Source organism: Herpailurus yagouaroundi, unplaced genomic scaffold, assembly GCF_014898765.1.
Source record: "Herpailurus yagouaroundi ecotype Mexico unplaced genomic scaffold, PumYag 141, whole genome shotgun sequence".
NCBI classification, from domain to species: domain Eukaryota; kingdom Metazoa; phylum Chordata; class Mammalia; order Carnivora; family Felidae; genus Herpailurus; species Herpailurus yagouaroundi.
Window position 1 is genome coordinate 10307426 of NW_024412396.1, and position 13098 is coordinate 10320523.

At 37.2% G+C, this 13098-nt stretch overlaps 1 protein-coding gene and 1 long non-coding RNA gene across 2 annotated transcripts in view; one reads left to right on the forward strand and one right to left on the reverse strand.

The window, feature by feature from the left end:
- Positions 1-211: 211 nt before the first annotated feature.
- LOC121031625 (uncharacterized) lies at positions 212-7498 on the reverse strand. The gene is made up of 2 exons (XR_005790808.1): positions 7261-7498; positions 212-539 (listed from the first exon to the last, which is right to left on the reverse strand). It is a non-coding gene; the product is annotated as an uncharacterized LOC121031625 (long non-coding RNA).
- A 32-nt stretch (positions 7499-7530) lies between these two features.
- Positions 7531-13098, forward strand: part of NUBPL (NUBP iron-sulfur cluster assembly factor, mitochondrial) — a 235261-nt gene continuing 229693 nt past the window's right edge. The window contains exons 1-3 of the mRNA XM_040476886.1: positions 7531-7691; positions 8247-8394; positions 12389-12423. Of these exons, the coding sequence (XP_040332820.1) occupies positions 7584-7691; positions 8247-8394; positions 12389-12423 (291 nt within the window). The 5' untranslated portion in view covers positions 7531-7583. The remainder of the gene's footprint in view (positions 7692-8246; positions 8395-12388; positions 12424-13098) is intronic.

Here is a 13098-nt window from a genome sequence, read left to right on the forward strand (position 1 = left end):
TCTCAACATAGGTTCAAAATACACAAAGGATTAATTTCTCAACAAAATATGTATATTTTTATTTGGCAAAAAAGAATTGCCATTATATGCCAATTATATCTCAATAATTTAAAAAAATTGCCCATGAGAAATTATACTTTCACTATATTATTACTAAAATCTGGATTACTGAGTATTAGTTATCTATTGCTGCATAACAATTACCATAAACTTGGCAGCTTAAACAACACACATTTATTATCTCATAGTTTCTATGGCTCAGGAATCTGGGTACAAATTAACTGAGTCCTTTGCTTTATGATCTCTCACAAAGCTGCAATCGAGAGATCATCCAGGGCTGCGTTCTCATTTGAAAATTCAACTGGGAAGGATCCACTTCCAATCTCATGTGGCTATTGGCAAAATTCAGTTCTTTGCAGGCTGTTGGACTGAGGGCATCAGTTCTTCACTGGCTGTCAGCTCTTCCTTGCCACACGGCCTTGTCAATACGCAGTTCATAACATGGCAGCTTGCTTTGCCAGAGCCAGCCAGGAGGTCTCCTAGAAAGCCAGAAGTTACAATTTTATGTATTGTAATCACAGAAGTGATGTTCTATCCCTGTTGTTATATTTTGTTGGTTAGAACTAATTTACAGGGCCTGGTCACACTTAAGGGAAGGAGATTATAAAAGGGTGTGAACACCAAGAGACAAAGATCATCTTGGACCATCTTAGAGTCTGTTGGAAGAAAAAGATTAATGTGACATATGACATAAGTTACAAAGAGAGAGATGCCTGTTAAGAGATCATTCTCAATTTTCTCTATAATCCAGAAGGAATTGGTGGGAATGGCTTAATAGAATTTCTGGTGAGCTATACAGCATCATGAAATAGTGAGGGTAAACTACTAAGCACATTATTTCTTCTTCAACTACTGTGCTCTTTGTTTAGTGCTTTCACCTATGATATGAGAGCCCTATATCAGACCCTTGAAAAGCGGCAAATAGTTGCACTTCAGAAAAACATTAGAGAAATATATAATTATATATACATTTCATCAGCAAACAGTGTACTGCATCAGCAAATGGTATTGATTTTGTTATAGTGGTAACTGGTATCTATTAAAAATGGCATTCTCAACAGTACATTGCTAGCATATTCCCCCACATAAATAGATTTGGATAAATAAAACCATAATTCTTGCACATGACTAGAAATTCGCAAAATAGATTCAATGTGGCATTAATATAATAAAGTCTTTGACTTGGAGTAATTGATAGAACTTCATCCAAAAATCAAAAGAACTCTTTGTATTCCTAATCAACTCAAAATACCAGTTTTTAAACTACTTAGAATAATTATGCCCCAAATGAATGTTTTCTATGCAAAAACATTTGTATCTGTGTTTTAAAGACTAGCAAAGATTGGAAAAGCCTGAGATGGAAGAGATTAGTGATCATCACTTCAATAGTGTTTAGATTGTTGAATTATGGTTCCTAGATGGCCTCTAATAGGATTTAAGGTAAGTTCATTAGCCTGAATCGTGGGTGGTTAGGGAAATCCTATTTTTTTTTTTTTAACGTTTATTTATTTTTTTGGGACAGAGAGAGACAGAGCATGAACGGGGGAGGGGCAGAGAGAGAGGGAGACACAGAATCAGAAACAGGCTCCAGGCTCTGAGCCATCAGCCCAGAGCCCGACGCGGGGCTCGAACTCACGGACCGCGAGATCCTGACCTGGCTGAAGTCGGACGCTTAACCGACTGCGCCACCCAGGCGCCCCAATCCTATTTTATTTAAGATGCAGCAGAAAATGGACCCAAATACTGCCTGTAAGGTTGGTTGGTATGAATTGGAGCATTTCAAGCAGCTTAAGAGCTGTGTGGAAGGCCGAAGACAGAGAAACTTCATATTTTGAAGTTTGCCAGTGTGTCCTGGATCAAATTGATATTATGACTCTTGATGATGGTATTTCCATGTTATTGCTCTAAATCAGAATGTAGATGTATTTTGAGAAATTAGAGTGATTTGGCAGGAGTACTTCACTTTTATAAATGGACTGAACAAATTTCGTGCCTGCAATATTTATAACATATCATGTATAATATCTGTATATATGGTTAATAAACCCTAAGTAGAAAAGGTTAATAAATGAATCGACAAGATTTGGTTATCAGAACATCAAGTAGACTAAGATATTATGTAAGCCACATGATTATAGAGGACATCCTCACACTTTGGCAGCAGTGTACCACAGACAAAAATCTATATTATCTCCTTTTCCCTGAAGAAAATAGAATTTCACATTAGCTGACGTGAAGGTTTCGTATCTTGATGGGGCTCTGCTTTGTCATTGTCCTTGGTATGTTCTCTAAAGTGCACAGGAAAATTCTCTTCTGAATACAGAATGAAGCAAGTTTTTGTCAAAGTCTTGTAGAGACTTAAGTCTTCTAATCTTTAGGATAGACTTGAAGGGTAGGAAGGACTTGGCTGAATGAACACAGGTTTGGTACTTGGAGAAAATGAAATAAAAAAGCAAACGCATGGGAATACTAATGCCCTGGGTATAGCAAGTATTTGCCTGTGTGACAATACTTTTTCTAAATTCTGATTGTGTAGCTTCTATTTCAGGATAGGATCTTCTTTGAAGCTTTAAACAGTAAACAGAGAATATATTCAGCTATAACTTGAGCACTGTGACCTTTGTCCAAGGATTCAGTTCAATCTCATAAATCAGAAATTCAAATGTCAAATCACCCATGATTTTTTCAGCTTTGAATATTGGCATTTAGAAACCCATCCTGTCTCATTCTAGAGGTGGATTTTTAGGCATTTGGAGCTCTATTCTCAGAAGCCTATCCATGCTAAGAGTATACATACATTTGCTTTATGCAATTTTAAAAAATAAGAGTGGAGAGTTTCTTTGACAACACCTTAGTTTATGTGAGCTAAGGTACTGAAAGGCTAGCAAAGTCTTTGATATCTGGGAAAACTTCCTAGGCCAGGTTTCCTACAGAGAGACCGACTCATTGAGAAGCTATTTACATAAGCAGAAATACTTTATATTTCAGTGTGAAAATTTGTGTTAGATGTAGGTAAGAGACAGTTTCATGTTTCATCATAAGTATAGAGATTTGGAAGCAAATCACGCTGTGGGACAAAGTAGGATCAATTAATAGGGTTGTCATTTACATGTCCATTGATGGGGTGAGGTTTTCCTTTCAGTGAACACTTTGGGCAGGATAAAAGGTTCAGCTGGGGACAATAATCTTAAAAGAAGGCACTAGTTTCTAAGCTTTAGTTGGTATTATCAACAGAGACAGGAAACTGTCCATAACACCCTCTTCTTCCTTAGTGAGTTGAGCAAAGGAATGAAGCATGTTCTCAGCTGATAGTGTGGCTTTCAGACAGGGGATGAAGCTGACTGCCTCTGTGTGGGAATCTGAACGTTCAGTGAGTCCATGGTCACCTGAGGATCTTTTATTTGGGCGGGGGTGTGTGTGTGTAAAATCTAGCAGATATAAATACATGCTTTCTAGAAAATAATATGAAGTCTTACCCTATTTATAGTACACATTCAAAAGAACCCTCTTTTTTTGAACAATATTTATTTATAAATTTCTCTTTGAGTGGTAGACACCAGGATTGTGCCTATGTAGTGTCCAGATGTCCACATGGTGACGTGAATTTAATCCTCAAGATTTTTATCTATTTATACCAGCATCAACTGAGATACCACATACTTAACCAAGCAGATTGTTACCAAGTCTTCCCTTATTCTTGACCTTAAGATCTCTTAAAGATCAGCTTTCCCTCAGCACCTCCTGTGGCTGCTTGTAGAAGGCAAACCCTATGAAGTTCTCTCAGACTGTCTGCCTTCACACAACATTCAACTGTTCTTATTCTGTGAGCCTGATCTAGTTCTAACTGGTAATGGGGGCATTGATTCTACTGTTCTCACATCCCTTAAACTGATTTCAGGTTCTTATGCTCCCCTTCCCTACTGGGATTCAACAGGAGAGAGGTAGTCAGAGTATATATATCAGGTTCTGTCTTAGGAGCTATAATAGCCACTGATTATTCTAACTTCAAATAACAAAAATCCTAACCAACCGTAGTTAAAGCAATTATCTCACACAACAAGATGACTAGAGATGCATGTCAGGACTGGCATAGCAGCTTAACTATATAGCTAAGAATTCATCTTCTGACATATTTCTACTTAGTTACCTTAGCTGTTGGCTTTTGTCATTGTATCTGTCACCATTATGCTTCTTATGTATACAAGATGACTACCACACTCCAGGTGTCATGTCAGTGGTCAAGTTGGGAAAAAGCAGTAGCACCAATTATGTTCTATTTTTTAAAAAGTAAGTCCAATATTTACTTATTTATTTTGATAGGGAGAATGCGAGTAGGGGAGTGTCAGAGAGAGAGGGAGACAGAAAATCCCAAGGAGGCTCCTTGTTGTCAGCACAGAGCCTGACACGAGGCTCGAACTCAGGAGCCATGAGATCATGACCTGAGTCAAAATCAAGAGTTGGATGCTTAACCGACTGAGCCACCCAGGCTCCCCCAATTATGATCTATCTTATCAGAAAAGCAAAAGCTTTCTCAGAAGGCAGAAAATTTCCCTTACATCACATTGTCCAGAAGTATGCCATACATGCCCAGAACTATGTCTAGAATTAGCAAGTGAGACTAGGAAAGTATTTGGATGTCTAACTTCTATAGTTCAATGTGGCAAAGGAATTGGGGGTTGAGGGAATGTTCTTGGGTTATCCAACCACGAATATCGGGCTTAAGAACTTGTGAATGTTTTAAGTTCTCACTTTTTTTCTATCTTGATTCCCCATAATCCCAGAAATTTTTATATAGTCTTTCTAAGACAGATATTGAGTTGGTTTATTCAATATCCATTTCCAATCATTTTCTCCATTACTGCCCTCTACTCTGTAGGTTAAAGATATGTAAACGCTTCATTTCTCAGCTTCTCTTGCTTTTACGTGTGGTCATGTTCTACGCAGTCTCGTGTGTATGTGACTTCTCTTCCCAAATTAAAAACAAAACAAAAAAACAAAGACTCACTAGAAAAAGCTTTTTATCTTTTCATTTCCCTCTTTTCCTGTGCGGAACATATCCTTGATGCCCGGAAGTGCAGCTACCATCTTGTGACTGTGAGGGGACAAAATAAGGGTAACATGATGATGGAACAAAAAGAATGAATTTGGGTCATTATAACATAGTGGAGTCACTACATCAGACCTGAAGAGACTATCTGTGAACTTTTCATATGAGACTAATATATCCCTACTTATTTAAGACAAGTAGAGTTTTCTGCTACTTGCAGCCAAATGTAATTCTAATTTATATAGGTGAGAAACCATGTGTTTATACCATGTAATTCTGCCAAATGTACTGCCTTTGCCAGAGCTGTCTCCATTCTCCTTAGAGGTCTCAATTTTCAAAATTCAAAAAGCAAAGAAACAATCTCTTTTCTCTAACATGTTTATGTCTCATAAAATGATGGCACATAGTTTATCAAAATGGGGAAGGGCTATATGAGGTACAAGGAATTGCAGGGGGGTCTTGATAAAAATTACAAATATACATGTTACCATAGTTATAAGTACACAGAAACACACCCAAAGTAGGCCAAGGCAGAAAGAGAATTTATTGGATGGCTGTAAGTATATCTCATGGATCTATGAATAGGATGTGTGGCTGAACCTCATTATGGACTAGAACCAGGTACTGGAAAGCTATTATGAATCAGTGCAATTATTCTCCCTTCCCTCTGTGCACACATGATCTCTTATGGTCTGCTTTATTCTTCTCTCTTGGCATTGGCTTTTTCTGCTCCTCTGTGCACAAAGAAGAAATTAGTCACTTTGTTTACAAGTTATAAAAGCTGAACAGATAAAAATGGATAAATATCAACTGAGAAAACATATCACAAAATAAGAAAGTGATAAGCCAAATGGAGCAAAAATGTGAGATTGAGGGAGAAGAAGCAAGGAACTGATTTATTTTCAGAGTTTATTTAATTAAATGTATTTTGTTGGTAATATCTTACCTAATCCTTACAATAATTCTTTGAGATTGCTGTGTGACACTCGTATTAAAGATAAAGAATATGGGAATGTAAGCTGGTGCAGCCACTCTGCAGAACAGTATGGAGGTTCCTCAAAAAACTAAAAATAGAACTACCCTAGACCCAGCAATTGCACTACTAGGTATTTATCCATGGGATACAGGTGTGTGGTTTCAAAGGGATGTGTGCACCCAAATGTTTATAGCAGCACTATCAACAATAGCCAAAGTATGGAAAGAGCCCAAATGTCCATCGATGGATGAATGGATAAAGAAGATGGGGTATATATATACAATGGAGTATTACTCGGCAATCAAAAAGAATGAAATCTTGCCATTTGCAACTTCGTGGATGGAACTGAAGGGTATTATGCTAAGTGAAATTAGTCAGAGAAAGACAAATATCATACGACTTCACTCATATGAGGACTTTAAGAGCCAAAACAGATGAATATAAGGGAAGGGAAACAAAAATAATATAAAAACAGGGAGGGAACAAAACAGAAAAGACTCATAAATATGGAGAACAAACAGAGGGTTGCTGGAGGGGTTGTGGGAGGGGGGATGGGCTAAATGGGTAAGGGGCACCAAGGAATCTACTCCTGAATTCATTGTTGCACTATATGCTAACTAATTTGGATGTAAATTTAAAAAAAGAAAAAAATTAAAGGTCAAATTAGAAAAAAATAAACTGAATGATCATACAACAAATTCTCTACAGATAAGAAGCAAAAAAAAAAAAAGACATTAAAATTAACTTTAGAAAATATCATGAGAGTAAACCAACCTACACCCTAAAGGATCCTTTTGCTGGGTCTGGGTTTTTGTATCGGCTTTCTCACTTACGGCCATTTCCTTAGTTCCCATCAGTTTTGGATGTAAGAATTCTTCATTCCTCATACCAAAATAAATCCCACCTTCTCCCTCAAGCCTTGTCTCACTTCCTTCTTGAGCAAAACTTACTTCATTAGACCTGCTTTCTGATTTAGCTAAACTTTTCCAAGCCCAGCAAAGCACCACACTTCTGTTTAAAGGAATTGTCAGCAACACAGCAGGAAACATGAACACAGACTGTTACTGTATATCACGCAGGGGGAAGAAAGGTAAAGTTAACAGTGGCAATGTTTAAGTTACCATAGTCTGCGCAGTGAGAAAACCTGGAGTCATTTTCAAGTTTTACCATTTCCTACCTCTTTTCAGTCGGGTCAGGTCTCAGTCTGGTTTCTTACCCCTGAAGAGAGGCTACTGCTAGTAAAGAGTCTCCTATCTACCTACTCGAGAATTTCTGTGAGGACCAAATAGATGAGGTCTGTGAAGACATTCACAAACATTTGCTGTGAAATGTTTGTACCTGGCTACGAAATGTTCGTATTAACAAGCTGCGTTCTCGGGCTGAAGAAATTCAAAGGCGGCTAGTCGCTAGGAGGAGGAAGCCGAGCGTTACTACGTGACGTCATCACTCCACGCCGGCCGCGACGGTTTCCGGGCTGCGCTTAAAGCAGCGTTCTGCGCTATGGGGTCTTGGCAGCGTTTGCTCTTGTTTGGTGGGGTGTCGCTTCGGGGTGGCGGTGGGACCAGTGTCCCGCTTGGGCGAAGCCAAGTGTTGGTTTGTCGGCGCCAGGTCCGTGATGCTGCAGGACATGGGGAAGCGGGAGGGACGGAGATGCTAGGGCGGCAGGGCCGCAGGTGCCCTGGCATAGCCTCTTGCCGACGACCCTCCTCAGACCTTAACGGGGCCCCCACTGACTCGGTGACAGACTGAGATCTCAGTTGGCTGAACGTCCCCACTTTATAAGCAGGCCCCAGTAGAACCGGCCGAGGCGAGGCGGGATATGCAACAGATTCCTAAAACATGGATGTGTGGCTTGTACACTGTTTTCTGTGTTGGTTTATTTAGAAAATAGTTTAAGGAGAAGAAAGCTTAACTCTGCACAGAGGCAGTTTATTTACTTTCCGTTTTTTACGTCTGCATATCCTGGCAGGTAAATTTCAACTTGAACAGTATATTTTTACCTTTGTGATCAATATCAATAGGTAGGACGAAAAACCGAACTAATGGAAATTAGAATTAGCCCAGAAAAGAAACCCCTCTTACAAACTCCGAATTTGTACTTTAACAGCGTGATAATGGAGATGGCTCATTTTAAAACTTTTTTTAATTTTTATTTTTTTTAAGTTATCTGGCGGTGACAGTGAGACCCTAAAACAAAGAAGATCACAAATCCTGTCCCGAGGACTTCCAAAGCAGAAACCAATACAAGGTGTAAAGCAAGTTATAGTTGTGGCTTCTGGAAAAGGTGGAGTTGGAAAATCTACTACAGCAGGTATTGTAGGATATTCTGATTTCGATTAGGAATTTATGCCAACTGGCAACCGCACAGCATTAAAATTCCAGTTTTGATTTTTAAAGAGTTATTTGTGAAATTCCTAATAGCTGATTCCCTAGTACCAGGAGTTGGTAGTGAATAGGACCTTAGATTTGCATTTAGAAAAAACTAGGTATATAGCCACGTGTTTGACTTCTTGATTGAGGAAAACTTGGTCCAGTTGCCCACGAGATTGCCCAGATATTCAGTTAAGTGTCAAATGGCAATGCTGATAATCTTTTTCATAGTGTAGCTATGTAAATTAAATAAGCTAACCACTTAGCCCAGTGTCTTCTAAGTAGTAAATGCTCAGTATTCAGTTGATGTTACTATTTTTTAAACATTTGGTAACTTTAATACAAATTATTTCTATTCTTTGATATTCTTTTCTGGTCTATCAATGTACATATAGCTGCACAGTTGCAATGAGAATTTCTACATTATTGTGTCCATTTTTCATTTAACATAATATTATAAAATCACCATTGATCTAATATTTGAAAATGCTTGGAAAGGTTTAACATTGTTTCAGTTATTTAAAATATCACCTAATCTTTATATCTTTTACATTAATAATCTTGGAGCAGAGAATTTGTTTTTGGTGGCTCTTTTTATTTGTAGATTTCATCACGACTGAAGTGCTGCTTTCAGAATCCATAGGAGAAATGCCACCAGAAATAAGAGTTACCATCCACGACTAATAGCCAGATATTCCCAAAGTTTTTCAAAAGAAATTTTTTATTGCTAAAAAGATTATTCCAGTGTAATGTAAAAGGGTAAAGACTTCCCTCCTTCCAAACCTGCACAACAGAGGTGACTTGTATTATTAATTTGTAGTCATAAAACACTCTTTATCTTCTTGTTTCCTTATACTTAATTTTCAGTCATTTCAGTGGGAATGGCTGCTAGTTCAGGTTTTATCCCACTGTCTTTTTGCAGATGATTTTTTTTTTCTTTTCTCTCTCTCTCTCTCTCTCTTTTTTTAAATTTTTTTTTTCAACGTTTATTTATTTTTGGGACAGAGAGAGACAGAGCATGAACAGGGAAGGGGCAGAGAGAGAGGGAGACACAGAATCGGAAACAGGCTCCAGGCTCTGAGCCATCAGCCCAGAGCCCGATGCGGGGCTCGAACTCATGGACCGTGAGATCGTGACCTGGCTGAAGTCGGACGCTTAACCGACTGCGCCACCCAGGCGCTCCTCTCTCTCTTTTTTTTTAGAGGAGAGAAGAGAGACTGCCTGTGCATGTGCCTGCAAGAGTGGGGGAGGGGCAGAGGGAGAGAGAATCTTAAGCAGGCTCCTGGCCCAGAACAGAGCCAGCTTTGGGCTCCATCTTATGACTGTGAGATCCTGACCCGAGCCAAAATCAAGAGTCAGATGCTTAACTGACTCAGCCATCTAGGAGCCCCATTTGTTGCAGATGATATTTAGAAAATGACTGTCCTCATTATAGTTTATTTGTTGATTTTGGTGTAGCCCTAGACTGGCAAGATCCTTGAAGTCATTTTTTTTTTCAGACTATTGAACTTAAAGTTGGGGGACATTTGTACCTTAAAATCCTTCAGTTCCATTGAAATCAATGACATTTTTGAAATAAGGGCTAGTACAGAGTTCTGGGACTATCACTAGAGATCTTGTCTTCACTTGAAACCATATTTAGTAATTTCCCAGTATAGCAGTTTTATAGTTTTACAACCAGGTACAAATCCAACTAGATAGTGTTATTAGTTCAATTTTTTCTCATTTTTACCTGAAGTTAATTGTGGAAGAGTTTTTCAGATATTTTGAAGAAACTAAAATTTACCAAGTATTATAGTAATAATAGGCCTCTAATATATTACTATTTGGTAGATACTGTATTATTATTAAAATGATTAGTGATGTTCGTAATTAATGCTATAAGCTACACATTTTTACCTTCTTTTCTAAGGGCCTATAATCCATCTATTTAATGTTTCATTTTTAAAATATAGAAGCTTTTAGACTTTGGTTCTAGCATCCATCTCTTCTTGTTTTTTGAAAATTTAGAGTACATTTATTTGATTTCAGTGATGTGAATCCTTTTGCATCTCTGTGATTAAAGGTGGAAAGTATTTTCATGATAATATCTCTTAAGTTTTTTGAGTTTTATACAATATAATTTGTTGGGTCTTTAGGTTAGTACTTAGCACATAGTTTTGTTTTTGGTTAGCAGATCATCTGTTGCCATGGAATGTGACAGCATTTTATGTTTCTTAAGTTGGCTCCACATCCATCGTGGAGCCCAGCATGGGGCTTGAATTCACAACTGTGAGATCAAGACCTGAGCTAAGGTCAAGAGTTGAACGCTTTACCAACTGAGCCACCTGGGGCACCCCTGTCACAGCATTTAAATAGGAAAATAAATGAGAAAATATACAGTTGTGACACATAGTAGTGTTTCAGTGAATGCCCCTTCCTTGCTTTTTTTGTTATATTAGCATTATGTCATTCCTCCCAGAGAGCTGGCCTTTACTTTTTCCTAACAGCTCTATCTACATACATAAACCTTAGAAATAAGTTGTTTCTGTTTAATTCTGTTGGTATTATATTTCTTTCCCTTATATATATTTATTCTTGTCCCAAACTATCTCAAAATTCTTCCCATTTGAAAATGTATGCCCGAGATATTTTTGATTACAATGATGACATATGATGAATACAAACATTCTTTGTGATTCCATTGTATGAATGTGAGAAGACCCTAACACTAGATGAATCACTCTCTAAAACGTTCTGCTTAATAGTTAGTTTATGTTTAACGTATGATGTACTTGAAATTCAGAATTATTTTGTAATTTATAAAAATTAGTCAAGTGTCATGGCCTAGTCTATTTCGTATCAGTTTTTCATTTAATTCTCATAATGGTTATGACATAGGAATTATCCTCATTTTATACAGGAGGAAATAGATTTAGGGGTAAAATATCCTACTCCAGGTTATGTAATAGAAGATGGTAGAACTAGGATTTGAACCAGGTCTACCTTGAAAATATATGCTCTTAGCTACTTTAAGGAAACCATCTCAGCATGATTTATAACATTGTTCTGTTAAGGAAATGTGATTCACAGTATGAGAGTCTGTTTATTTATCAGTCTTGGAACTGTTTTACCTTCAGACCTCTCTTCATCTCAAATGTAGCATCTCTCTATTGCTGGGCTAAAAGTAGCTTTGAGACTATTTTCCTTCGTTATGTTTTGGGATTCACTAGCAATAGGCAGTTTTGGGAACATGTTTTACTGCCTTACCTTTGACCTTCTTCCCTTTCCTTTGCAAAATGAGCTAGCCTTTTATATAGGGGTATTTGTGAGTTAGGTATTTAGAATTCCTGCATTACCAGCATTTATTTTTCAAAGGCAGTAAGATCATATACATTTTTATTAAAAGGTAGATACTTTTTCTGCACAATGTTTTTGAAAATAATTGAACTCTATGTACCATTAACTTTTTTTAAATTTTTTATAACATTTATCTATTTTTGGAAGTCAGAGCATGAGCAGGAGAGGGGCAAAGAGAGAGGAAGACAGGCCTCAGGCTCTGAGCCGTCAGCACAGAGTCTGACGCGGGGCTGGAACTCATAAACCATGAGATCATGACTTAGGCTGAAGTCGGATGTTTAACCAACTGAGCTACCCAGGCGCCCCAAGATTGTTTTTTTAAAAAACTAAGTAGATTATTTAAATTATCACATTATAAAAATGAATTATTTAAAATATTAATTTTAGGGCAGGCATCTATTGCTGTTGGAATATTACTGTCTCTTTTTGTCGTTTTTTACTTTCTGTATTCTTTCTTTGTCTTTGTTTTATACCAGTGTGGGAGATACATTAAAAATTTCTCATGTTTTGGTTATTACATTGAAAATATTAAAAGGCAAACTGAAGTTTAGTAGAAGGAACATTACTAAATTTAATTACTTTTTTGTTTCTTACAGTGAACCTTGCACTTGCACTAGCCGCGAATGATTCGGTAGGTGTTTATTATTATGAATATTAATTGATTAAAATGCTTTTTAGGGAAATGACAAAGAATGTACTGATATTTTTCATTTACTCTGTCAGAGGCTGTGTAGTGTAACTGTAGTCACTTGTATTTCTTTAAGGAACTAAAAAGTCTGCCATAAGTACTGATAACATTTAATGATAATGAAAATGAAAGGGGTCAAGGAATTTAGGCAGCCTCTAGAAGGTAGAAAAGGCAAGTTTATGGATTCTTTCTTAGAGCTTCCAAAACATATGTAACTCTGTCAACGCCTTAATTTTAGCTCATTGAAATCCATTTTGGACTTACGTGATAATTTCTCACAGTAGAAGTAGGAAATAAATATGGACAGGAAGTCAGTTTTCTTAGTTCTTAAATTTCCAAAGATGTCTTTATTTTGCCTTTGTATTTGATAGTTTGACTAGATGTAGACTTCCAGGTTCAAAATAATTGCATCTCTGAACCTTGTAAACAACATTCCTTTTTCTTCTCACATGCTAATAAAATGTCTGATGCTAATAGGATTCATATTGCTTTGTAATAACCTGTGTTTTTCCCCTCAAAGCTTTTAGGGTTTTCTTTATGTATTTTAAGTTTAGAAATGTCATAAATATTGTGTCCAGTTTTTGGCTTTAAAATTTTTTGCCTGCTTGGAAGTTAGCC